Raw genomic sequence first — 24,563 nt, forward strand, 5'->3', positions numbered from 1 at the left:
TGCGGGGTTTGGTTTAAGAGTGTGTTGCAAATGGAAGTACGTTCTTGCTTTTCCGTTTATTTCCCTGAAGGCTGCCGCCTTGTTTGTGAGGCTTAAGGAACTTAAGTTGGACTTGGAAGCAGTGGAGCCTTCAAAGGTCATTCGTTTTCTCCTCAGAAGAGGCCCTCGTCCCGCTGTCCTGGCCCCCAGGGCTCTGCCAGGCCTGCGTCGTTCACCTTCCGCATGCTTTCACCTGGGCGATTCGGAGCAGGGGTCCTAGTGTTCACTGAGCACGCTTGTTTTGTGTTCCTGTTTTAGTGTCAAAAGCTCAGTCTGAACACAGTTTTTGCAGGTACTCAGCTCTTTATGTGGCTGAAGGAGAGGAAATTCGCATTTACTGGGCACCTGCTGTGGTCAGACGTGGGGCGTGCCCACGTGCCCATAAACGAAATGCCTCATTGCATTTATCCTCAGAGCAGCCGTGAGTTTCGTGCTGTTGCCCCATTTAACTGCCGGGCACCAGGAAGGTTCAGCTTCTCCCCGTGGTAAGTGGCAGGGCCAGAATTTCATTTCAGCTGGCCAGGTCACCAGGCTTTCGGCTCCGCTCACGGTGAAGATTTCCTCTTGTGTTGCTGGCTTTTTGCCAGCCTGACCTGTCAGAGTGTTGATGGTGTTTTGATAATTCTAGGAACTTTTGACATTGCCAGACGTTAGCTCTTAACTACGTGCTAAAAATGTTTCTTACCGTATTTTCCTTTTGATTAAAAAAAGAAAAGCGTACAATTCTCCAGTCGGGTACCTGTGAATCTCTCTGTGTCTCGCTGTTGTGAATCCTGTTGCTACAGAGAGGGGTTGAGTTCGGGCACTTTCCTAGAGCAGGGTCTCAGGGTCTCAGAGTTTGCCGTGGCTTTGCCTGGAGGAGCTCGGGACTGGGGACGCAGAGTGGAGGCTCCAGCCCAGGAAACCGAGGGCGGCGGGCACCGTGAGACACCGAAACTGTGTTCGCGTGTGCCGAGGTGATGCCAGATTCTTTCGGAGAATAAACCGAGTTTTTGCGCTGCAGGTTAGAGAAGCACTTCAGGTGACACATTCATAGTTTTATATTTGCATTAGAGTCTAATTTGGTATTTTTGTTTTGGTGCAGTGCGGTGCGGTTCTGCCTTCTAAGAAAAATTGATAATTGATCAGTACAACATCATGATTAAATAATCCTTACTCACTCGGTCATATTTCAAGTTTTTATACATAGTTTAGTCTATTTTTGAATTCTGCATTTTGATTCATTCCTTCACGTTTCTATTTTGGCTCCAGTGCTGCACGGTCTGGCTGGTTCCTTCGATTTCTGGGAGGGAGGGAGGGAGGGAGATCACCCCCGCCCTCTGGTTCGCTTCTAGTGAATTTGCTTTTGCTGTGTTGACGTGGTGAAGGGGCCAGGCTTCCTGAAGGGGTTCAGGAAGGCCCAGTGACCCCCAAAAGGGGGTGGTTACCATTGTTGCCGCCATGCTTCAGAACCTTCCACCGCTGCCTCTTTGATGACGGCCGTTGCCAAGAGAGTGCCTTTGGAATGCTTTTCTCCTGCTACTTTTCTTAATTCTGCCCAGGCAGTCCAGCGCAGCTGGGGTTAGAGCCCAGGAAGAGTCCCATTGGGACCCAAGAAAGTACCATTCTTTATCTTGTCTTATGCCACGGATCAGATTTCAGTAACCCCATCAAGGTTCTTTAGTTTTGACATTTTATTTATTTTATTTTTAAAATTTATTTTTGAGAGAGAGGGAGAGAGAGCGTGAGTAGGAGAAGGGCAGAGAGAGGGAGACAGAAGGTCCGAAGCGAGCTCTATGTTGACAGCACTGCCCCCAATGAGGGGCTCCAACTCAACACACCGTGAGATCATGACCTGAACCGAAGTCAGATGCGTACCCGACTGAGCCACCCAGGCGCCCCAGTTAGTTGTGACATTCTAAAGGTCAGTAGAAGGTCACATCACCTCCACCTGGGTTCTCAGTCTCCCAGGGGCTGTGCTGTCCAGGCCTGTGCACCTGCTACCCCGTCATTCCCACCCCAGCCTTAGGCCAGAGCGCTGTAGGCAGGGGTGTGTGTCATCAACAGCTTTGACTCTTGTCACTCAAATCTCTATTGTGGGTCCGTGGTCTGTTTTTCCTGTATTGATTATGTGTCTTCCCCGAAGCAGCCTCCTACCTGGGTTTTGACAACCCCACACTAGGCTTTTCATCCACTAGGTTTGGCCCGTTTTGGGGTCAGTCCAGGCTCTGCCACCAAGTAACACTATGATCTCGAACCCGTTTATTATCCTTGGAGCCTTGGTTTCCTCCATGGTCATGGGGGTGATATGCCCTGCCTTGCAGATGCAAGTAAGGCGACCGCAGCATCATGGGGGCCGCAGCCGACTTGGGTGTGCTTGGGGTCATCTTACCATACACGGCATACCTGCTTTATCTTGGTTCCTGTCTTGATGGCAACATCTTGATTTTTATGCTCAGAATAAGTAGAACTTGACTTATAGATGGGTTACGAATTCATGTACTTTTTTTTTGAATGTTTGAGAGAGAGGGAGAGAGAGAGCAGGGAGGGGCGGGGAGAGAGAGAAGCCCAAGCATACTCTGTCCTCCCAGCGCAGAGCTCGACATAGGGCATGCTCACAAACCAGGAGATCGTAGACCTGAGCCGAAACCGAGAGTCAGATGCTCAACCGACTGAGCCACCCAGGTGCCCCATGAATTCACGTATTTTTGATGGAGGTATTCTCTTTATCGTTACACAAAACGAAACGTGAAAAACAACTCTCTCTCCCTGCCTGGCCTGGTCCTCATGCCCCCAGTATTGTCCTGGGGGTCAGACATGTGACCGGTGTGGTGCTGGTGATGATGAGGAAGGGGATGGTTTAAGTATTTTTACCTTAGACGTATGTAGCCTTTAGGTTATTGCCCTATCATTTTATATCGTGGTAATATATGCTAAAACTCTAGCTTCTGGTCCCAAATGAAAACTCGAGTACGTGGGACTTTTTCAAGGATTCCTCTGTAAAAAGGGCATCAGAACATTCGAGCTGTGCACTAGCAGAGTGGTGTCTTAGGCTTTTGTAGCCACGATCTTACTTTCCATTTTTGTATTTTTTTTTTTTTTTCCTAGTTTCTCCTTGGACCAAGATGACTGATGGAAACCTCTCCACCTCTACAAATGGCATAGCCTTGATGGGCATTCTGGACGGTCGGCCAGGAAATCATATTCAGAATCTACAACACTTGAATCTCAAGGCACCCAGATCCCTCTCGTTGCCAGAGTACGGGCCCAAGCTGAAGCTTGGGCCTTTAGAAGATCAGCACAGCCTTAAGTCCGTGGACTCGGGCATTCCCACCCTAGAGATCGGCAACCCGGAACCTGTCCCCTGCAGCGTGGCCCACGTGAAGAGGAAGCCATCTGAGTCGGGGACCGTCCCGGAGCGAGCCTGCCAGAGCGCGTGCCCGCTGCCGTCCTACACGCCACCGGCTCCCGGCAGTGCCGAGTGGGAGCGGGGCGTGCGGAAGTCGTCCACGTTCCCCCGGACGGGCTATGACGCGGCCGAGCTCTACAGCCCCGCCTCCAAGGCCCTGAACCGCAGCGACGATGTCTCCGTTTGCAGCGTGTCCAGCCTCGGCACGGAGCTGTCAGCCACGCTTTCCGTCAGCAACGAGGACATCTTGGACCTTGTGGTCACGAGCAGCTCCAGTGCCATCGTGACCCTGGAGAATGATGACGACCCTCAGTTCACTGACGTCACCTTGAGCTCCGCCAAGGAAACCCGGGAGCTGCGCCGGCAGGACTGTGTCGATGGAACGGAGGATGGGAGTAAATCGAAAATACTGGGACCATTTAGTAACTTCTTTACCAGGTAACACCATCTTTGTCTCTGCAGGGGTTAGGTGACCGGGCCAGCCGCATGCCCTCATCGAAAACGGGGGTTTCCTGCCTTGCTGAGCAGGCCCCTGTGTCACGCAGGCAATCGCGTCTTTTCCCGGTGGCCCAGGGTCCTGTGGAGCTGTGTTGGTGATTCTGCTGTCTGAGTCCTCACCGCTGTCACTTCTGTGTCCCTCCCTGGCGCACTCGCACAGTTTGTTGTCCCTTCCCGGCCTCTGACCTGCTGCTGTGCCTGAGGGTGATCCACAAGGGGCCGGTGCCACCAAATCAACCTTGTCCCCCCGAAGGGCCTTTTATGCTAATAACTTGAGCCTCTTGGGCCAAGCACAGCGTGCCAACCTGGGTGGTCTCGGCGTTAATAACCCGCGTTTCCACCTCCGGCCCCCCGTGCCCTGCATGGCTGTGCCGTGGCGTCCGTGCTGTGGCCCAGGCCCTGCTGCCGGGGTGTGTGCTCGCACGGCCCCACAGCCGCCGCTCTCCCACTTGCGTGAGGACCAGGCCACGCAGGCGCCAAGCCGGGGCCGCTGGGGCCCTGGGGGCACGGCTCGCAGAGGACCTGCCTCTAACCTGTGCTCTCGTGGTTTTGTTCAGCAGGCGTGTGTGTCCCCCGCTCTCACGGGCCGGGGCGGTGGGCGGGGACACGTCAGTCTGTCACACAGCCTCTGTGAACCCCCACGCCGTGCAGCGCCGTGAGGAAGGGCACGGGGGCTGTGCGAGAGGGGGCGCGGGGGAGTGGCCACCTCCCCAGCTGCTCGTCGTGTGGGCTCCGGGCCTGTTTCCGTGGTCCGCCGCGGCTCCCCCCGAGTGTGTGTACCGTAGCAAAGCCCGTGTGGGACACTTTGTGGCGCTGGGGGTCCCCGCGAGGTGGTGTGCTGTGCTGGCAGAGTCAGCTGGAGACTCCGTGACTGTGGGCGCCGATGGTGACCCCCGCCGCGTCCGCTGCTTCGTCCTCTGCGTGTGCGGCGTCTCGAGTGAGCCTGAGGTCGGCTCCTCTTGTCCCCGATGTGCCGACAGACAGGCGTCAAGCTACCCCAAGTAGCATCCCTAGTCCCAGAACTCAGCAGAACTCAGGACCGCCTCAGGGGGAGGAGCCCAGGAGCTGTGGGGGAGACGGTCGCCGTCCCTTCTGAGAGCAGAGCCCTAAAGCAGGTTGTGGTTCAGATGTGTGTGGCCGAGCTGTTCTCTTTACTCAGGTCGTTGTTTTCAGCGTTTCCTGGTTACAGGTACCACCTGGGTGCCTGGTACACGTGGCTTCTCAGGATCCACCCCAGAGCTCCAGAGTCAGAATCTCAAGGGAAGGGCTTGCGAGGCAGGTTTTCAGAGCCACGTGGGGTTCTTGGCAAACTTGGGAAGCCTGGTTCGCAATGGGGGTGGCTGGGAAGCAGCCCGGAGGGAAGAGCTAAGCTTTGGATTTAACAGACCGGTGCCCACATCCTAGCCGTGTGACCTTGAACAAGTTACCTCACCTCTGCGAGTTCACTTTCTCATCTCTAAACGAGCATTAGAAAGCGCCCAGCACAAAATGTGTTGTTGACACACAAGGTACTCTTCTGAGACCTGCTTCACGTGTGGTCACGGGGCCGAAGTGGGTTCACATGTGGGAACCTGGATGGACCCAGACAGAGTAAGCTCTCAGGTGTCAGTTGCCCCCTGGGATTGTCAGGACCCCCGCCTTGCTCCGCTGCCTCGTCTCGCGTCTGTGTTGGAGCCTCTTCTCCTTTGGAAGGAAACACCGTCGATCACTGTGGATCATTGCTGAAGCTGCTTTTTTTTTTTTTTTTTTTTTTAATTGAAGTGTCGTTGACACGGTGTGATGTTCATTTCAGGTGTACAGCAGAGTGATTGGACATTTACGTATGTCACCGAGTGATCATTGAGGCAGATCTCACTGGCATCTGTCACCATGCAAAGTTGTTTCCTGTTACTGTGTTGTGTCCCCCAGGTTGTGCACTGCACCCTGCATCTGACTTGTGTTATAACTGGAAGTGTGTTCCTTTTAATCCCCCTCCCCTGTTTTGCCGTCTCCACCTCCTTCCCACCAGGCTGTTCTTTGTCTCTGAGCCTCTTCCTGTTTTGCTTTGTTGTTCAGAGTCCATGTATAAGTGAGATTATATAGTACGGTAAAGCTGCCGTTTCTTGAAAATCTTTCATAACTTGGTGCCATGGAAATTGAATGTCCTACGTCTGTGTTTTATTCTTTGCTTCTTGTCCCCATGCCGCTTAAAATTTTTCTTTTAAAGTGTATGTACGTATGTGTGTATGGATGTAATCTCTACACCCAGTGTGGGGCTTGAACTCCCAACCCCAGGATCAGGAGTCACACGCTCCACTGATTGAGCCAGCCAGGCGCCCCCTCCCTTACCCTTTTGGTGGCTGTCACATTATTGTGAGCCAGTGTTAAGTACGTTTGGGAAGCAGGTGGAATATTAATGACAAATGGATCAAAATATGTGATACCATGTGCTAAGTCTAGTGAGTTTTTTGTCCTAGAATCTTAAAGTGTTGGAGAAGAGTTTCAACCTAGGATTCCTTTGAGGGGAAAAGGGTTCTGTGCCAAAAATGTTTGGAACCCACAAAACATTTTACAGGTGGGTTACAGAGAGGGCCTGGTACACAGTTAGGACCGTATGAGTTGCGTTGAGGGCAGGGCTGAGGCCGGAGCTGGTCCTCTGGGGTTTCCAGCCCAAGCTTCTGAGTCCTGTTTCTCCAATGTATCCCCTGCCCCCAGGCAACTTCCTTTACCCTAGCCTCTGTCTGTTAGTCCTTGTCCTCACGGAGCCGATTTCTAGGAAATCGTAGGAGGAAATCATAGGAGGAAACGTAGACAGTATTGTGGAAGGCTGGTCTCGAGAACGAGGCTCCGAGGAAGGGGTGGAGACAGTCATGGGACTTGTGGCCTGAGGCAGCAGACCTGTTGGTGGCCCTGACTGCTTGATGAGGGCGGCTTGGGTAAGACAGGAGCAGAGAAGTGACAGGGACCCGGCTCCCTTCGTTCTTTTGATCCGTTCTTCACCCAGCCTGCAGTAGGTGCCTCTGTTGCAGATTCCGCCCTGAGCGGAGAGGTCCCGGGCCTCACGGAGCTCACAGCTGCTGGGGGACACAGACACATTGGGGGCGGGGCGTGAGGGCTGTGTGAGTGCGTGAGCCTGTGAGGGTACTGAAGTCGAGTGCTGGTGGCAGGAGTCAGACTGGCTGGGTCCAGTGTGAGCTCTCCCCCTTAAAAGCTGTGTGACCTTGAGGAAGTTATTTTACTCTACTCTTTTTTTTTTGTAATGTTTACTTATTCTTTGAGAGAGAGACAGAGTGTCAGCAGGGGGAGGGGCAGAGAGAGAGGGAGACACAGAATCCGAAGCAGGCTCCAGGCTCGGAGCTGTCAGCACAGAGCCCGATGTGGGGCTCGAACTCATGGACCGTGAGATCATGACCTGAGCTGAAGCCGGACGAGTAACTGACTGAGCCACCCAGGAGCCCCATAAATATTGTCATTTCTAAAATACGTTTTTCTAAAGTTTTCTTTAGTTCTTCTCTTAATGTTGTGCTTACTTCAATCAGAAGTTATTCAGAAAGTTAAATCGGGATTTCCCCACTGTTGACGCTTTGAGATGGATGGCTCTCCCTGGCCTCTGCCCTCTAGGTGCCAGGAGTGCTTCCCGGTTACGACAGCCAGACATAGCCGTATGTCCTGGGGAGGCGCGGGGTGGCGGGGGGGGGGGGGGCCCAAAGTTACCCAGCCGTTGAGAACCACTGGGCTAACGGGTTGTGAGTGTTGGTGTTCGTCTCCTTGAAGGAAATTCACTAATATAATACAACTTCAGGAGGATCCTCATCTCGTTTGGAGGGAGGGACTGTTGTGGGATTCCGAGGGCCTGCTGTGTTTTAACAGTACTTATCTAGACACCTGGGCGGACAAGGGGAGAGGAAGTCAGTAACACACTTGTCTGCGGGAGGAGCGTTCTTTCTGTGAAGCCAGGGGTTCAAGGCTGCTAATCTGCGCCGGCCCGGAAGGTGGTAATCAGCTTTGAGCACTTGCAGCTGCTTTTGGGCGGCCCTTTACGAAGCTGTCCGAGGAGGTGATCTGGGGGAGATGCTCGGGCCGCACCGGAGGCAGGAGAAGCAGAGGGCGTGGGGAGGAGGGGCGGCTGGGACGGTGCGACCTCGGGCTGCCCGTAAAGAACCATAGTGGTGCCTTTTTCCGGTCTGCCTCCCGAGCTGGCTGCGGGCCGCTTAGGGGCGAGGTCTGCGCCCGGCTCGCCCTGGCACCCCCTGAGTTGTAACAGAGGCGAGGGGACCCAGGTTTGACCTGTGTGATCTCAGGAGCTCCCCTCGCCTCCGCGGTCCCCGTGTGTGCTGGGGGGCTCATCACACCTGTCTTAAAGAGCGGTTGTTAAGAATTCAGTGAGGCCGTGCGAGAGAAGCTCTGGACAGAGCAGAAACCCAGTGTGCAGATCACATCTCTGGCCCTGCTCTCTGCTTCTGTCGGAGTTTCGTGTAAGGTCTCTCCTTTTTTAGGGACCTGCTATATGGAAAAATGTGAAACCATTGTTTTAAGAAAACCAAATCTTTAAGGCATCTTGACTTGGGGTGAATGCGTTGAACTAAACTTTTAGTTCTGTACTGACCCGGGCTTTGGGGATCTGATCATTTGGGAGCCGCGCTGAGGAAGGAGTGGGGTCGTTGCTTTCTCTCTTGAGAGGTGAGTTTCCCAGCAGGGCGGCCGTACTTGAGAAACCTGTGCCGGCCGGCACCCCCTGTGCGGGAATAGCAGGCAGCCTCTGGAGCTTGCGCGGTACCGTTCTCAGCCTTGTGGCACGTCACGGGAGAGAGCACGGTGGGGGGCGGGGCGGTAGGCAGATCCCGCCGGCGGGCTTGTTCCTCCTCCAGGCCACCTTCAGTCCAGGCCGCCTTCCTTCCTGTGGCGGCCAGGGTTAGAAGTGTGTGTCTTGGGCCTGGGGTTCTGGGCGGGAATCGGGTCCCAGCATCAGCCGAGTATTCATTTCCTGGCCGCTGAGAGGCAGCCGCGGTGGAAGGGGTGGCCGTGGTGGTGGCTTCCTGATCCTGCTGCATTCTTGCATCCCGTGGTTCTTTGGCACCTTCGACGCAGGCGCGGTGTGGGGAGCTGTTCCTGGGGGCCCAGCTTAGAGCCAACTACTTGAGGCCTCACGAAGATTTTGAAATCACCCAAGTCCTTGAGTTAGATCCCTTTCTGCTCGAAATTTGTAGAGTAGTTTTTGTATCCTGCACCGAAAGCTGATAGATTTAGGTAAGTAATTCTTCGTCATGGGTGAGGAAACCGAGGCAACGGGTAGTGAAGTAGCTTAACCTAGCGGGGATGCAGGGCTTGGGTTTCTGGACTTAGGATTCTTGTCTGGAACACAGAAAGAAGTTCGCATGTCACAGGGAGGAAGTGTACGTGGATGTGAAGCCCCAGGCATCTAGGAGGCATATCCCTGTCTTACTTGTTTATTTTTGCCTGACTGACTTTGACCGCTTTAGGATTAGCATGTTCCCTTGCTGATGTTCTGGTGGCTTTGAGCTGATGTCAGGGTTTACAGAAAACAGCCGCTGGTGTGTACGTGCACGCACGCCCGCTCATGCGTGTGCACGCACTACTGAGATACTTGGGCAGGAGCGCTGGTTGGCGTTCCCTTGACCTGCTATTTGCTGGCATGTGGTCTCGGATAAGGCAGGCACTCAGCCTCTCCCGGGCCTTAGTGTCCTTGTTTGCAAAATGAGCTGAGGGCCCCTCACTTACGGAGCCGTGAACAGGAAAGTGATCCCGGTGCTGAGCTCGGAGTGCTAGGGGGCCAGGGAAGCCAGAAGATACGAGGCTGGGCTGACTAGTGCTGGAGGCCACCGTGTAAATCCGCGTGCGGTGTGATGATGGCTTGAAGAGAGATGGGAACACGGCAGCAAGCCCCTGGGGAGGTCCAGAAAGAAATACAGGGGGCAGCGGGTCTTTGAAAGCATGCACGAGGTCGGGACAGTGTTCCTTAGGCAGAAGGATCGGCGTGGGTAGAGTCATGGCAGCAGGAGAAAGCTCAGCATTGCTGGGAAAGCGCAGAGGTAGGAGAGGTGACCAGAAAGGTGTGTGGGAGCCCAGATTGGGCAGGGCTTTCAGGACCACATTCGAGACCCAAGACCCAGCATGTAAGAGTGGACAGTGAGATAAAGGTCGGCACCGGTGCTGGTGAACTGCCTTGGGGACAAGGCCGGGGGGTGGGGGGGGTGGGGTGGGGGCGGGCTCTGCAACGCCTTCCGAGCAGCTCCCGGGGGAGGCAGTAGCTGTCCTGCTCCAAGTGCGTGTTCTGCACCGGGCACTTGACCTGTTCTCAGGCACTGCGCAGCCGTCAGGTGGGGCCTGTCTGCCCACCGGAGACCACATGGCCGAGCTGGGACCTGAACGTTCACTGGCCCAACTCCAAAGTCCCTGCTCTTTCTATAAGAGACACACGACCTCTTTTTAAAAATTTACTTCTTTATTCTTAAATAATCTCTGTGCCCATCATGGGGTTCAAATCCACCACCCTGAGATCTGGAGTCGTATGCTCTCCTGACTGAGCCCGCCCCCACGCTGCCTCTTTTAACATGGGGGTGCGGACCTGGGGCTGGGAGGGCAGGAGGAGATGAGCTGTGGTTAGAGGTGCAGTGCAGAGCCTGCAAGCATGTCCCTGGAGCAGACAGGTGCACTGTGCAAGGGCAGGCTGGAGGAGACTGCAGCAGGTCGGGGAGGTCACTCTGTGGGTCTCCGTCAGGGCACGGCATTCCCTGAGTAGGAAGAGGGCGTCGTGTGTGAGCGGATTAAAAGGCCTTTCCCTCTCGCAGTGTTGGAGTTATCTGGGTGTTCCGCCGGGTGGGAGTGAGGCTGCGGTCAGCCCTGTGTCCCGAGGCCTTCCGGGGTGGGCTGTGGGGAAGGGCAGGGTCCATGACAGGCCCGGGAGGCTGTGAGTGGGAGAAGCAGAGAAGATTTTACCAAGGCCCCCTAGTCGGGTGGTTGACATTGTAGTAACCAAACGTCCATGAGGCGTCTCGGCTACTCGGACTGTTGTCCTTTGTGCTGTGAGTGTCTGCACGGGCACACGCTTAGCCTGGGTCCTCTGACCCCACCCCGGGTTTTCCGTTCCTCTGTGCGACCTCTTGTGCCAGGCGGGTTGTCAGCAGCCCAACCCCTTGATTATGGAATGCCTGCCTTTCTTCTCCAGCCGCTGATTTACGCAGCGAAGCTGTTACACCCACCGCTGCAGCACCCGGGAGGTCACTGGAGCCTCGACTGGAGAGGTTTCTCTGGCTCCAGGTAAACTTCATGTCGAGGTGGTTCTTCCAGCGTGGAGAGGGTGTCACACATGGTGTCCCTCTGCAGACGTGGCTGCCGGGAGCCACAGGAGGCCAGCTGTCCGGGCGGGACACACGGGAGGTTGTCTGGTTGCTGCTGCAGGAGCCGTTTGGAGAGCCTGTCCGTCAGCAGGAGGCTGTGCTCAGAAAGAGCGGCGGAGATCGTCGGGGGTGGGCTGCCTCCCCGTGCCGGGCTGTGCTTCGTTTGCTTCCTTTTGGCAACAAATCGCAGCCATAATTTATTGAGTGCCTGCAGTGTACCAGGCACTGTGCTGGGCCCTTCAACACGTTTCTCATCATACGTTTTTCCCAAGAAATACTTACCGAGCACCTGCCGTATGCCAGGGCGCTGTTCTAGGTGCTCGGGATTCGTCTGTGAACAAGACAAAGACACTTGTCTTTGAGGAGCTTCTGTTCTAGCGGAGGGAGGTGGGTGGTAGCCCGTGAGTAGGGGAGCACAGATGTTGGTGCCAATCAGCGCCATGGGAGAGACGAGGCAGCAGAGCCTGGAGGGGCCATAGAATAGGCTGGCCTGCGTGGCCCACCAACGCGGTGCCCATTAGGTGCATGAGGGGGAGAGACTCGTGCAAAGACGAAGCAGGGGAGGAAGTCCCCTGACCAAGCAGACGCCGGGCAGAGCAGAGTCCCAGGCCGGCCCCGTGCAGTGGAGGGACAGCACAGAGGCCCGTGAAGGGCTGAGTGAGCGATGAGGAGGGTGGAGGTCAGGGCGGTCCCACCTCCGGGCCTGTAGGCCATCGTAGCGCTGCCCTCGGCTCAGAGTGAGGGGGGCAGCTGCGGAATTTTGAGTGGAGGAGACGTACTGGTCGTCTACTAGTTTGCTATGTGACAAATGGCAAACAGATATGTAGTGGATTAAAACAGCATCAGTGGTCCATCATCGTGTGGGTGGGTTCTCTTTCAATGCCTTACAAGGAGGTAACGGCCTTGTAACCGAGGTAACGGCCGGCTCACGGGGATCTAGAGGCTGGGGTGAGGAACGAACCACGTCCAGGTTCAAGTCCGGTTACTGGCAGAACTCGGCTCCTTGTGGTTTTAGGACTGAGTGTTCAGATCCCTGATGGCTGTCCGCTGGTGGCTGCTCTCAGTGACTAGATGCTTCTCCTATTCCTTGCCATTGTCCCCTGTGTCCTCAAAGCCAGGGACAGAGAATCTCCCTTGTGTAGAATCCTCCTCGTGCTTAGAATCTCTTTTTCTCGGGGAGAGCCCCCGTCGGTTTTTATGGGCTCACTGATGACACAAGGCCAGCCTAGTGACTGTCCTATCAGTTTCATAGTTTATGCCCACACTAAGGGGGAAGGACGGGGTGAGGTGGGGGGCAGCGTGGAGGGACTTTGAGAAGGAGCAAGAGGAGAGAAGGTGCCAACAGCAACACAGATGGGAGTAAACACACGGGGTGACAGCTGGAGGAAGTGCTGCGAGGTCTCCTTCTTTGAGGTTGGAGGCGTAGGTGTTTTTGTTTACTGGTAAGAACAACCTCGTAGCGGAGTAGGAATGGAACGTACTGGAGACAGTGGGACACACAGGGACTTGTGCAATGCAGTGTCCTTCAGTGGCATCTGAAGGGGTGGGAACTGGTGCTCGTGTAGGGAAACTGGCTTTGGCTGGGTGGAATCATCTAGATTAACGAGTGGTAAAGCAGGGGCTGTGGGCAAGGATGCTGGAGGATGGTTGTGGCCGTAGGGGTCTGTGGAAGTCTGCTTCCTTTTTTTTTTTTTAGTGCATTTGGACTACTTTATTATTTTCAGTGTTGCTTTGTTGTTTTGCTGTGTGTGTGAGTATAGATTTGTCACTTCAATGTATTTCCTTTTTTTTTTTTTTTTTTTGCCAGACAGCCTCCTTTTTTTTAATAGACTTGATTTGTTAGAGCAATTTTACATTCACAGCAAAATTAAGCAGAAACTGCAGAGTTGGGGTGCTTGGCTGGCTCATTCGGTACAGCATGTGACTCTTGATCTCAGGGTCATGAGTTCAAGCCCCATGTTGGGTTTGGAGCCTACTTAAAAAAAAAAAAAAAAAAAAAGAAGAAGAAGACAAAGTACAGAGTTCCCATATAATCCCCATCTGCGAACACAGGCAGGGCCTCCCCCATTATCCACATCCTGACCAGAGAAGTACCTTGTTACAGTCAGTGAACCTGCACAGACACATCACCATCACCCAGAGTCCGCAGTTCACATCAAGGTCGCTCTCCGTGTTGGGCTTTCTGTGGGTGTGGATGGATACATAGTGACACGTATCCATCACTGTCGTAGCACACAGAGTGGTTCCACTGCCCTAAACACCCTGCACGCTCCACCGTCCACCCCCCTCCCCTCCCCACACACCCTTGGCAACCGCTGATCTTCCTGTGTCCACGGTTTCATCTTTCCCAGAATGTCACGTAGCTGGAATCCTAACAGTGTCGCCTTTTCAGATTGGTTTCTTTCACTTAGGAGTGTGCATTTCAGGTTCCTCCCGGTCTTTTCATGCCTTGATGAAGCTCATTGCTTTTTAGCACTAAATAATATTTCATTGTCTGGAACGGACCCACTTGGTTTTCCATTCGTTTGCTGCGGGATATCTCGGTTGCTTCCGAGGTTTAGCCATTACGAATAAAGCTGCTGTAAATACGCGTATGCGCTTTCTGTGTGGACATGAGTTTTCAGCTCCCTTGGGTAAATACGAGGAGCCTGATTGCTGGATCGAATTTAAGAGCATGTTTGACCTCATGAGAAACCACCAAACTGCCGGCAGCCGGCCGCCCCATTTTGCATTCCCAGCCACGGTGAGCAAGATTCCTGCTGCTGCCGGCAGTGGGTTTTCTTGTGAAGTAGGAAGCAGGGTCCTCTGCTGACCGTGAGGATGAGGATGGGCCGATGGGGTGAAGGAGGAGGTGTGATGAAGGAGTGGTACGTGGGGAAGTAGGGATGGGGAAGTGAGGTGGCAGGGGGCGGGCAGGGTCTGGCTCCGTGGTGGGAGAGCTTGCAGGGGCTACGTGTGTGGGGCACAGGCATGCGTGCGGGGCGTGGGTGTGCTTGGCTGAGTGAGTAGGGTGACCCGAGAGGCGGCAGGGGAGGGGAGGCAGCAGGTAAGAGTGTGACCTGGCCTTCGAGCTGGGTAGGGGTGGGGGGATGTCCGGAGGGTGAGCGGCAGCTGGAGGGAAGGACCGCTGGGGACCTGGGCGGGTGGGGGACTTGGAGGAGCAAGATGTGAGGGCCCAGGCTTGAGGGTGCGGGGGTGCCTTTACCGTGCGGATGAGTGGGCTTAGGTCCTTCCAGCTGGCAGTGGAGCCTGGAGGGGTCACCTCCGCCTCAACCCCGCCCTGGTCTGTCTGACGTTGAAGCTCTGCCCTGGTTGGTCACGTGCTGTTCCAGCTGCATCTGGTCGGTCCGTCAGGGAGAGTGGAAGAAGGGAGGCAGTGCACCCTCAATTACCCGCTCCGGGGCTGGATGGGCGAAGGGGAACGGCGGTTTTGTCCCGGGGGCGTTGTGATGACGGGTGCCCTGCTTTGGTGGGCGGGTGCGGGTTCAAGAAAAGTCCCATTCGTGAACAGCACCTTGTTCTGGGGGACGGGTTGGCCTGGGGCGTCCTGCTCTGGGCGCTGGGCCTTGGCATACATGCAGCCCCACGTGACCCTCTGCAGAGGCCCAGCATGCCGGGACAGCAGGAGGGGGAGGAACATGGACCAGCATCGTGCAGGGTGTGGGGTGTGGGGTGTGGGGCGCCACTTCCTCATCTGCTGTCCTTGGCCTTCTCCACCCCCGCCCCCCCATCCTCACTTCAGCTGACGGCTTACAGTCAGTGTTCCTTTGGCCTTCCCCACCGGCCACCAGCCCAGACATCTTCCCTGCCCAGGACCAAGCCTGGGGACAGTGAGGGCCTCTCACTCAGGAACACCTTCTCTGTGCTTCTCTGAGGATCTGTGTCCTTGAATCGTTTGCTTGACTGCTGTCAGGAGGGTCCTCTGCAAGGCCGTTGTGTGCTCGGCTGCAGACATGTGGGAGGGGCTGTAGAAGCCGCAGGAAACCTCGCAGAAGTCAGCAGGGGTGGCTGTTGTCCCCGCTCTGCCGCTTACTTCCCGTGTGTCAAATGGAGAGTTGGGTAGGTGGCCTTCTCCAGCAGGAGGCACCTTCCTGATTCAGGGCCTCGTCTGTCTGCAGCCCTTCCTCTCCCAGGCTCAGCGACCCCCTTCTGGAGCAGGTTGTGTTGCTGCACACACTACACGAGAAGAACCCGCCAGAGAGTCCCAGAAGAGCGGAGAGCGGTTTGCTGCCGTTCCGTGGTTCCCGCCCAAGCAGCCACCATTGTTGAGTGCCATCTGGCAGGTCCCCCAGACTCGGTGCCTCGTGAGGGCCTGCTTCGAGCTCGAACCATGCCAGTTAGAGCTCAGTAGACGTTTGTCAGATGGTCGACCGGGATGCCCCCCCGGGACCCAGTGCTGAGGATGCAGCGGCCAGTGACCCCGTCCCCCAAGTTGAAGTAACACACGGCGCGCGTAGTCTGCCGCGGGCGAGAGCTGCACCGTGTCAGGCTCTGAGTGCTGGGGAGAAATAAAAAGCAGGGTGTCAGGAGAGGAATGAGGGGTGCTGGAGGAGGTCCCAGCCTCCTTGAGAAGCAGAAGCCAGTGGGCTCTGTGTCCCAAGCCCCACAGGATCTCATGCACACTTTGGCCTTGCCTCTTGGGTCGTCTGGGGTGTTGCGTTGGGCGTGCTTGCTGCTCGCGCTAGAGTCTAGACCCGTGCTGTCTGGTCTGTTAGCCACTGGTCACACGCAGCTACTTAGATTGGGTTAAAGTTGGCAGTCTGATTCCTCAGTTCCACAAGCCACACCCAGTGCTTAGTAGCCACATGTGGCCAGTGGCTACCTCACTGGCTCAGACTCGTGCTTTTCCATTATTATTTTTTTAATGTGTATTTATCTTGGAGAGATAGAATGTGAGCGGGGGCGGGGCAGAGAGAGAGGGAGACACGGAACCGGAAGCAGGCTCCGGGCTCTGAGCTGTCAGCACAGAGCCCGACACGGGGCTTGGACTCAGGAACCGCGAAATCATGACCTGAGCGGAAGTTGGACACTTAGCCGACTGAACCACCCAGGTGCCCCGGTGCTTTTCCATCATTGTGGAAAGTTTTGTTGTTCAGCGTGTCTGGATAGTCTAGGTGACCAACTGTGACTTGACTTTTAGCCTTTGTTCTCGTTGACATATAAAAGCAGCACACAGTGGTTGGGAAACAGGTGAATCAGAAGTGAAGTTTATGGAACCAAAGGAAGCCTACAGAAGAACCTTCCGCTAGGGTCCGGGGGGAGGGGAGGAAGCCGAGGCAGGGTGGCCTGCTGGTGAAGCAGGCCGGGTGGGGAGGAACGGCCTGCTCTCTCCCCTGGACTGGGGAGACGGCCGCTGTGCAGTGTTGAGAGTCTCACACGAGGTCCTGTTTGACACTCTCTGAGCTCCAGTGCACACTTAGTATCTGGGGAGTTTCACACGGCGGAGGGGCGGGGCCCTCACCTCTCAGACGTGTTCTGTCGTGCCTCCAGCGTGGGGACAGGGAACTCGGAGGGCATTCAGAGAGTCCAGTCGGAGAGCCAGGTTGTGAATATCTGTTCTGCCCTTCTGGTGGGTGGCTGGGCACATTGCTTTATGTTCCTGAACCTTGGGTTCTTATCTCCATCATGGCGATAACCAGGCAAAGCATATAAAATGCTTGGCACGGTGCTTGGCACGGTGCCGTGCCCTCACTAGAGTTTATGAGGGGGTTCTTGCCTGCTTCTCACTTGAACGAGCGAGTGAGTGAATGCCAGTAAGTGCCGGCTTGCCCAGGAGACGAGCAGCAGAAAGGGAAAGCCTAGAAACCAAGGATTCCCTCAGGCCTGGAGGGTGAACAGGGTTGACTTCCTTGTGTCACTGCTGACTTGCGTGAAAGTGGGCTACCGTCGCTTTCCCACGATGCACCCCACCCTCTACTAGGTGTGGAAGTCAAGGGAATGGGGAAATAATTCTGGGTCTCTATTTTCCTTGCCTCGGATGGGTTAGGAACCTTCTCTGTACCTGTGGAAAGAAATTTTTAAGGAGACGTCATGGAGCCCAACTCAGGGCTTGAACTCCCTACTGTGAGATCAAGACCCAATCTGAGACCAAGAGCCGGATGCTCAACTGGCTGAGCCACCCACGCGCCCCTGAGGAAAGAAATCTTTAAAGTTCAGCCACTTTTTTTGGGTGTGGACATTGAAATTGCTGTTCATCTCTGGTGGGGAGGGCAGGCACCTTCACTCTGGAGTGTCAGGGACAGTAGCGTTCAGGAGTGGCATGAACTGAACCAGGAAGGAACTCATGCCTGCACATCTATTTATTTGTCCTCAGTAGCTATATTGTGTTCCTGATAAGCCTTTCAGGCTACACTGATTTCTCGGTAGTGTTTCTGCCTGGCTTCTGGGAGGTGCTGAGGTCCTTAGAAATTTCACATCTGGGGCGCTGGGTGGCTCAGTTGGATAAGCATCCGACTCTGGCTCAGGTCATGATCTCACGATTCGTGGGTTCGAGCCCCACGTCGGGCTCTGTGCCAACAGCTCAGAGCCTGGATCCTGCTTCTGATTCTGTGTCTCCCCCCTCTCATTTTCTCTTTCTCTCTCTCTGCCCCTCCCCCACTCGTTCTCCCCCCCTCAAAAATAAACAAACATTACAAAAAATTTTTTTAAAGAAATTTCACATCTGTAAGCAAGGTGGCTTTGGGGAGTGGGGGAAAGGAGAATGTATTTGTGCCAGATTCATTGGGCTCTGAGTTTACGGAACACCCTCGGTGTGCTCTCACTATTGGGAAATCAAACCCTGTGTCCTTACGGGAACTCCCAGATTTCTGTGTTTCGGTACTTTGCCAGTCGGCTGCCAGTCTGCCTTCCTTCTGCCCTTGGTGAGGTTGTGGTCAGCCTGGGAGGGGTGATTCCATAACAAATGCAGGCCACTTTGTGGGAGGATAGGGGGTTGGGGGTTTGGAGAGACCCCACGGGCAGCCCCATTCCTGCAAAGCAGCTCTTGGGCCACCAGCTGCTTGCTGCTCACAAATCAATTTCCCTTTGCCCAGGTGGGTATAAAACTCTGTTCTACTTAAAACACATTCGTGGAATAACACAAACATTTAAACGACGTTTAATTAAAGCTATTTGGTTCTATTTTGTACCCAGCAGTGCTTGTCCTATAATGTATATGTATTTATTTTGTTTGTGAGGACACTGAATATTTGGCACAGGTGACATTAAATTCTGTTATGCCTTCTGTATTTAACGTGAGCACACACATCTCACTCGATTGCCACATCGCATCAGCTAGTTCCTGTTGATGTTAAGTGAGCTTGTTTTGTTTCCAGTTTTGCTGATTCTCTGTTGTGAGTAGTTGTGGTTTATCTCAGGATTCCTGTAAGGTTCTATAAATGGAAGAGTGATGAGTCATCCAGATTTGCCTAATACCCGTTGGGGCCCGAAAAGGTCCAGTTTCCCCGTTAATTCCGCTTTGCTTCCAGCCAGAGCCTTTTCAAACGTAGGCTCTGTGCACCCAGCGTTACAGGAATAGAAAACGTTTGCAGGAGTTTGAAAACTAGGGTTTGGATTTAGGTCCTGATTTCCTTTAGATTTCAGATTTGGGTGTGAAACACACTCCCCACCTGAAGGGGTAAGAGGTCCAGAGGGTGTGGCCTCTGCTACAGCAGGCAAGTTGTGCAGAGGGGGAAGGGAGCCTGGCCCGGGGAAGAAGAAACCCGAGGGAGGCCAGGTGGATGAGGACACGTGTACCCAGGATCAGCCCTTGTCCCAGCACCTGATAAGTCCGTATCCTGGATTGAGCAAGTTTTATTCCTCTTAGAAGTTCCTTGGAACAGTTATTTTTTGAAACAGAAGAAACTGAGTGGTGGTCAGAGTTAGTGGGGAGGACACATGAGTACGTATCGACTTGTGTGGATGTCAGCTGCTGTAGAAGCCTGAAGTTAGCACAGTGGAAGTTCGTTTCTAGCACGTGCTCTCCCAAGGTCTTGCTGGCCTGTGGCTCCGGCGATGGCTGCCCGAGGTCTGCAGGCTCCTCTGCATCAGGTCGAAGAAGGGGAAAGCTCAGGATGGGGCTGGGGGGCAGGTTCCTGGGTCAGGCAGACATCACTCCCCTGGAGGTTTGTCGGTCCGAACTTGGTCACGTGGCCAAACCTACCTGTGAGGGAGGTTGGGGAATGGGGCCAGTGCCCAGGACAGTGAGGAAGTGGGTTTGGCGAATAGCTGGGAGCCTCGGCCATTTTTTAGGATCGTTTTCCTGACCCCCTGCCCCTCTTTTTTCATGAGGATTAAATGCCTAGAGTTGAGGAGTCGAATGCATTGTTATGCTCTTGCCTTTAAAAATGGTAGTTCCCACCACTTGTGGGACAAACTCCAAACCACTTGGCGTGGCACAAGGAACCTTCTGGATCCACCCTTGCCCGCCTCTCAGACGTCCAGCTCCCATTTTGTGCTCCCATTTTGTACTTAGAGTCCTCTGAACCAGCTTTGTCTTGTCTCTGCACCTCTGCCCCTTCTCCCTCTGCCTGACAAGTCCCGTTTGTCCTTTAGGATTCAGCTTAAGTGACACCTTCTCCAGGAAGCCTACTCTGATCACCACAACCCCTTCATTTGGATCCCACAGCCCCTGGACTTCTGAGACAGCGCTGACCCCCTTCCCACCCCCATGACCGTGAGCTTCTGGAAGGCAAGGCCTCATCTCGTTCCTTGTTTTCCTAGCCGGTGCAGACACTTAGTCGCTGTTCAGTAAATAATCTGAAGCGAATGATAGGGAGACTATAAGTTTTAAAAAGTCATAAATCTGGTATACTTTTATGTATTTTCCTTTTCGATTTTATTATTGTTCGAGATACTGGGAGAAGACTCATCCCAACAGTTTGATTTCCCACATCCGGTTGCACAGCTGCGTGGGTTTCACACCTGCAGTGTGTGGTGTTTGCAGAGGTGGAACATTCTTCTTAGAGGCTTCTGGTGTGTTTTTTTGTTTTTTTTTTTAATTTTAGAGAGAGCACGAGTTGGGGAAGGAGCAGACGGACCGAGAGAATCTTTCTTAAAAAGTATTTATTTATTTATTTATTTATTTAATTTTTAGTGAGAGAGAGAGGCGCACACGTGCACTTGGGGTCAGTGGGGAGGGACACAGGAAGAGGGAGAGAATCCCAAGCAGGCTCCACACTCAGCATGGAGCCTGACACGGGGCTCGATCCCATGGCCCTGGATCATGACCTGAGCCGAAATCGAGAGTCGGATGCTTAACCGACCGAGCCACCCAGGCGCCCCAGAAATTTTTATTTTATTTTTTTACGCTCACTATTTTATTTTTGTCCTTTACACTTTTATACCTACTACCAATTTTTCCTTTCTACCGTATTTCCTTAAAGACTTTTTATGAATTTTAAACCTGAAAACGCGTGCTATTTGTGAGTTTGGTATCCTGCCTTTTACATTTCCCCACCTAATTAGAAATTTTCATACATTTACCAATGTCTTGGTGGTGTTCCTTCTTGTGAATCATTTACTTGTCCGACAATAAGGAAATGATTCTGTTCCTGCTTTGGGGTGGTAGAATTACCTGTGTGCAGGTCAGTGTGCGTTTTCTGCTATTCCCATGATTGCCTGGGACAGAATCCCAGAAGTGCTTCCTGTTTCCTTGACCACCGTCCCCACCCCTGGTCGGCTCTGATGTGCTCCGCCCGAGGTGATGGTGGAGAGCCCCCAGGAGCTCTTTGTCCATGGTCTCTGTGAAGGCTGATGGACCGTTAGAATTTGTCCTAGCTCTGGCCGCAGGCTACTTGCTGTAAGCGGGAGGGTTTGCCCTGCTGGGTACTGCAGTCTACAGAACAAAGAGATGCCTGTGGTTTATCTCCTCTCCTCCTGCTGGGCCCTTGCTTGTGCTCAGGAGACTGACCCCGAGCCCAGCCCTGCTGGCTCACACTTCCCTGCCTTTGCCCGCGATGCTCCCCTCCCCGCTGCCCTGTGTCTCCTATGCCCATTTCTGTACATCTTTAACACAGACACCTCTGAAGCCTTCCTGGCATCCCCAGGACAGAGGGGACCTCCTCCAGACACATGGTCTCTGGACCTGCTCTCCTGGGCCTTCGCTGTAGTCTGGTCTAGTTTTGTATGCCTTGCTGCTACTATGAGCCCCTCAAGGACAGGGTGCGGGTCTTACTCAGCCCTGATCTCCAGCTCATGCCCCATCCATGTTCCTGATTGGCACTAGGGCAGCAGAGCGTGACGTGGTTCTGTGTAGTTGCGCAGTACGGACTCTCATTCCTGGAGCCGCGGGGAAGAGCGTTGTTTTTTTGTTTTTTAAACGCACATGGGTGGGGCCTGCTTTGCGCCCTTCTCTATATGAGAGAAGACAGGGATCTGTTGGCTTCTGGGAGCATGGCCTGGATTTGCCGCCGTTGAGGGAGAGGGCACACTCAGGTGAGCTCCGAAAGCCACCTGGGTGAGGAGTCTTCCCACTGCCTGGTTCTGTGGAGGCAGGAGACTGGAAGAGACTAGAAGAGCTCACGCCGTACGGCAGGTGTTGACAGTTTGGTTTCGCTTTAGTGAGTACAGTTGTTGGAGTAGCTCAAAGCAGAATCTAAAAGATAGTAATTCATTGTTCATAGCAGCTGCTGGAAAGGAGTTAATCTTGAATTCATATAGATTAAAGTGTCAGCTAAGGAAACAAGATAGCATGGGAAGGGAAACATTTTTTCGTTAAAGAGCAAAGTTCTCTGCCCTTTTGCTGCACGACAGAGTTGTCCAGGAAACAGAAAAGAAATTGGTGTCCAGGCCCCACCCTCAGAGGTGAGTTTTACTTTCCTTACTGGGGTGGCATTTGAGCATTGTTTTTTTTTTTGGTTTTTTTTTTTTTTTTTATATTTACTTATTTTTGAGAGACAGAGACAGAGCATGAGTAGGGGAGGGGCAGAGAGAGAGAGAGGGAGACACAGAATCCGAAGCGGGCTCCAGGCTCTGAGCGGTCAGCACAGAGCCCCGTGTGGGGCTCAAACTCACAGACTGCCAGATTATGACCTGGGCCGAAGTCGGACACCCAACTGACTGAGCCAGCCGGGTGCCCCGCATGGGGATTTTTTAAAAGCTCCCTAGGTGGCTCTGTTGTGCAGCCAGGATGGAGGACCACCGGTGAAAGGTATGGAGTGAGTCCAAATCCAAGCCCTTTCAGTTGACCGTGTGACCTCAGGCAAGGTGATAGCTCTGAATTTCCCCGTCGTTAAGACAAGGAGAATCATACATAAGCCCCTCGAGGTTGAGGGCCTGTGTCCCTGGTCACCAGTGATTGTATTCCGTGCACTCGATGCAGGACCCGGGACGTGCGTAGTTGGCGCTTGCCAAAAAGAATTCCCTGTGTGGTGAATAAGCTGCCCTTGGCGTGACGGGCAAGCGCAGGTGACAGTCCCGAGCCTGGAAAGCGAGGGGGGTGACTCCGTTCTGCAGGTGGGAAACTGAGAGGTGGTTCATGTCTTACCCGGAGTCAGCGTGTGCTGAAGCTGGCACGTGAGCCCAGCCAGGTCTGCCTGGCACAGAATCCCGTGCATGCTACGCGCGCCTTAGGTCAGCTCTTCCTCCTTAAGGTTCCTAAAATCGGAAGAGCATGGCCGTTCATCCCACCTCTCAACTGTCGGGCTTGCCCAGACGGCTCCTGCCTCGTGACGCTACAGGCAGTGCGTCTTTCTCTCCTTACTTCTCAGAGCTTAATAAAAATCAATTCGTACTTGTGCCCTTAGTCAAGTAATGTTCCCTACTGCATCATACAGGATTTTCGCCCTGCCCTCTCTCTCCTCGTGAAAACCTAAGCTGATGTCAGAGAGGGCCTCCCCGTGTAACTTGTGCCCTGTGTCTAACTGCTGGGGCATGTTTGAAGGAGATCTCAAGGAGGCCGTGTGACGCAGGCACGCACGGCTCTTGTGCACCCGGTGACTTCTCAGGGAGAGGCACACAGCCGGGGCGCGTGTCAGCGTTAGTTAATGACTGACCTGTGCTGCAGACTGTCCCGCAGGTTTTATGCCAGGCCCTGGGGGGTGCAAAGGCCAAGTGGGACGTGCCTTCCCTGCCCCCAGGGCGGTGGGAAGTGACGCGGAAGTAACTGAAATACACCCCCAGCCCCCTGCCAGAGAGAAGTGCGCACGGGGCCTGGGGGCGCACGGGAGGGGTGAGGTGGGGAGGGGCCCGTCGGCCAGGAAGGCTCCCGAGAAGAGGAGCGGGGTTTGAGCTGAGCTGGTGATGACCAAAGTGGACGAAGGAAGCCCATTCACACGTGTGCCCTGTAGAGAGTGTGACCAGCACCCCCTGCCCCCCACATCTCCGTCCTGTACCTCCCCTGTCTGGACCTCACTCCCCAAGGGCAACCGCTGTTGTGACTTGTGACTTCTATCACTGTAGATTAGTTGTCCCCCCCCTTTTTTTTTTTTTTTGGACTTTGGCTAACTGGAGTCCTATGGCACATACTTTGTGTCTGGCTTTCTTCGCTCAACCTTGTGTGACGTTCACCTGGGTTATTGTGTGGCAGCGTTCATTTTCTTTCGTTGTGGATAGTTTCGGGGTATACAGATGTACCGCTGAATGTTCTCTGCGGGGGGACGTTGGATCTGCTCCGCTTTTGACAAGTCGGGAGAACGCTGGTCACAGCGTTCTCGCTCATGTGTTTCGCTGCATCTGTACCGGGGTGATTTAGCGGACGCTGCTGAGTGCTCTTCCAGGGCGGTGGTGCCGCAGTGCCCTTGCACATCCTCGGACTAGGGTGCAGGAGTTCTGGGCGCCACTCGGCCTCGCCTCTCCAGAATTCGGTGTTGTCGGTTTTTGGTTTTGCCATTCTGGCAATAGGAGTTTAGGTAAAGGGCATCGTGTTCGGCTTTAACTTGCATTTTCCTGACGACTAAGGGTTGGGTGCGTCTTTTCAGACTTTACTGACCATTTGGAATCTTCTTTTGTGAAGTGCCTACAGTTGTCTTTTTTATTGTTGTTGTTAATTTTTTTTAATGCTTGTTTATTTATGAGAGAGGCAGAGTGCGAGCAGCGCGGGGGGGGGAGGGGGGTGCAGAGAGAGAGGGAGACACAGAATCCAAGGCAGGCTCCAGGCTCCGAGCTGTCAACGTAGAGCCCGACGCGGGGCTCGAGCTCACAAACTGCGAGATCATGACCTGGGCCGAAGTCGGGCGCTCAACCGAATGGGCCACCCAGGCGCCCCCTGCAGTTGTCTTATTGACTTGTAGGCATGCTTGATATATTCAGGGTAACAGTCTTTTGCGAGATGTGTTGCAGATATATTCTACACTCTAGCTTACCTTTTCATTCGCTTCATGTTT

The 24,563-nt window shown here is 54.1% G+C and overlaps 1 protein-coding gene across 3 annotated transcripts in view; it reads left to right on the forward strand.

Annotated features, from left to right (window-relative positions):
• Positions 1–3,126: 3,126 nt before the first annotated feature.
• TBC1D14 (TBC1 domain family member 14) overlaps positions 3,127–24,563 on the forward strand; it is a 99,250-nt gene continuing 77,813 nt past the window's right edge. For all 3 annotated transcript variants that reach the window (XM_040488506.1, XM_040488515.1, XM_040488525.1), the window contains exon 1: positions 3,127–3,865. In XM_040488506.1, the coding sequence (XP_040344440.1) occupies positions 3,144–3,865 (722 nt within the window). In that variant the 5' untranslated portion in view covers positions 3,127–3,143. The remainder of the gene's footprint in view (positions 3,866–24,563) is intronic.

The sequence above is a fragment of the Herpailurus yagouaroundi genome, unplaced genomic scaffold (genome assembly GCF_014898765.1).
Source record: "Herpailurus yagouaroundi ecotype Mexico unplaced genomic scaffold, PumYag 28, whole genome shotgun sequence".
NCBI classification, from domain to species: Eukaryota; Metazoa; Chordata; class Mammalia; order Carnivora; family Felidae; genus Herpailurus; species Herpailurus yagouaroundi.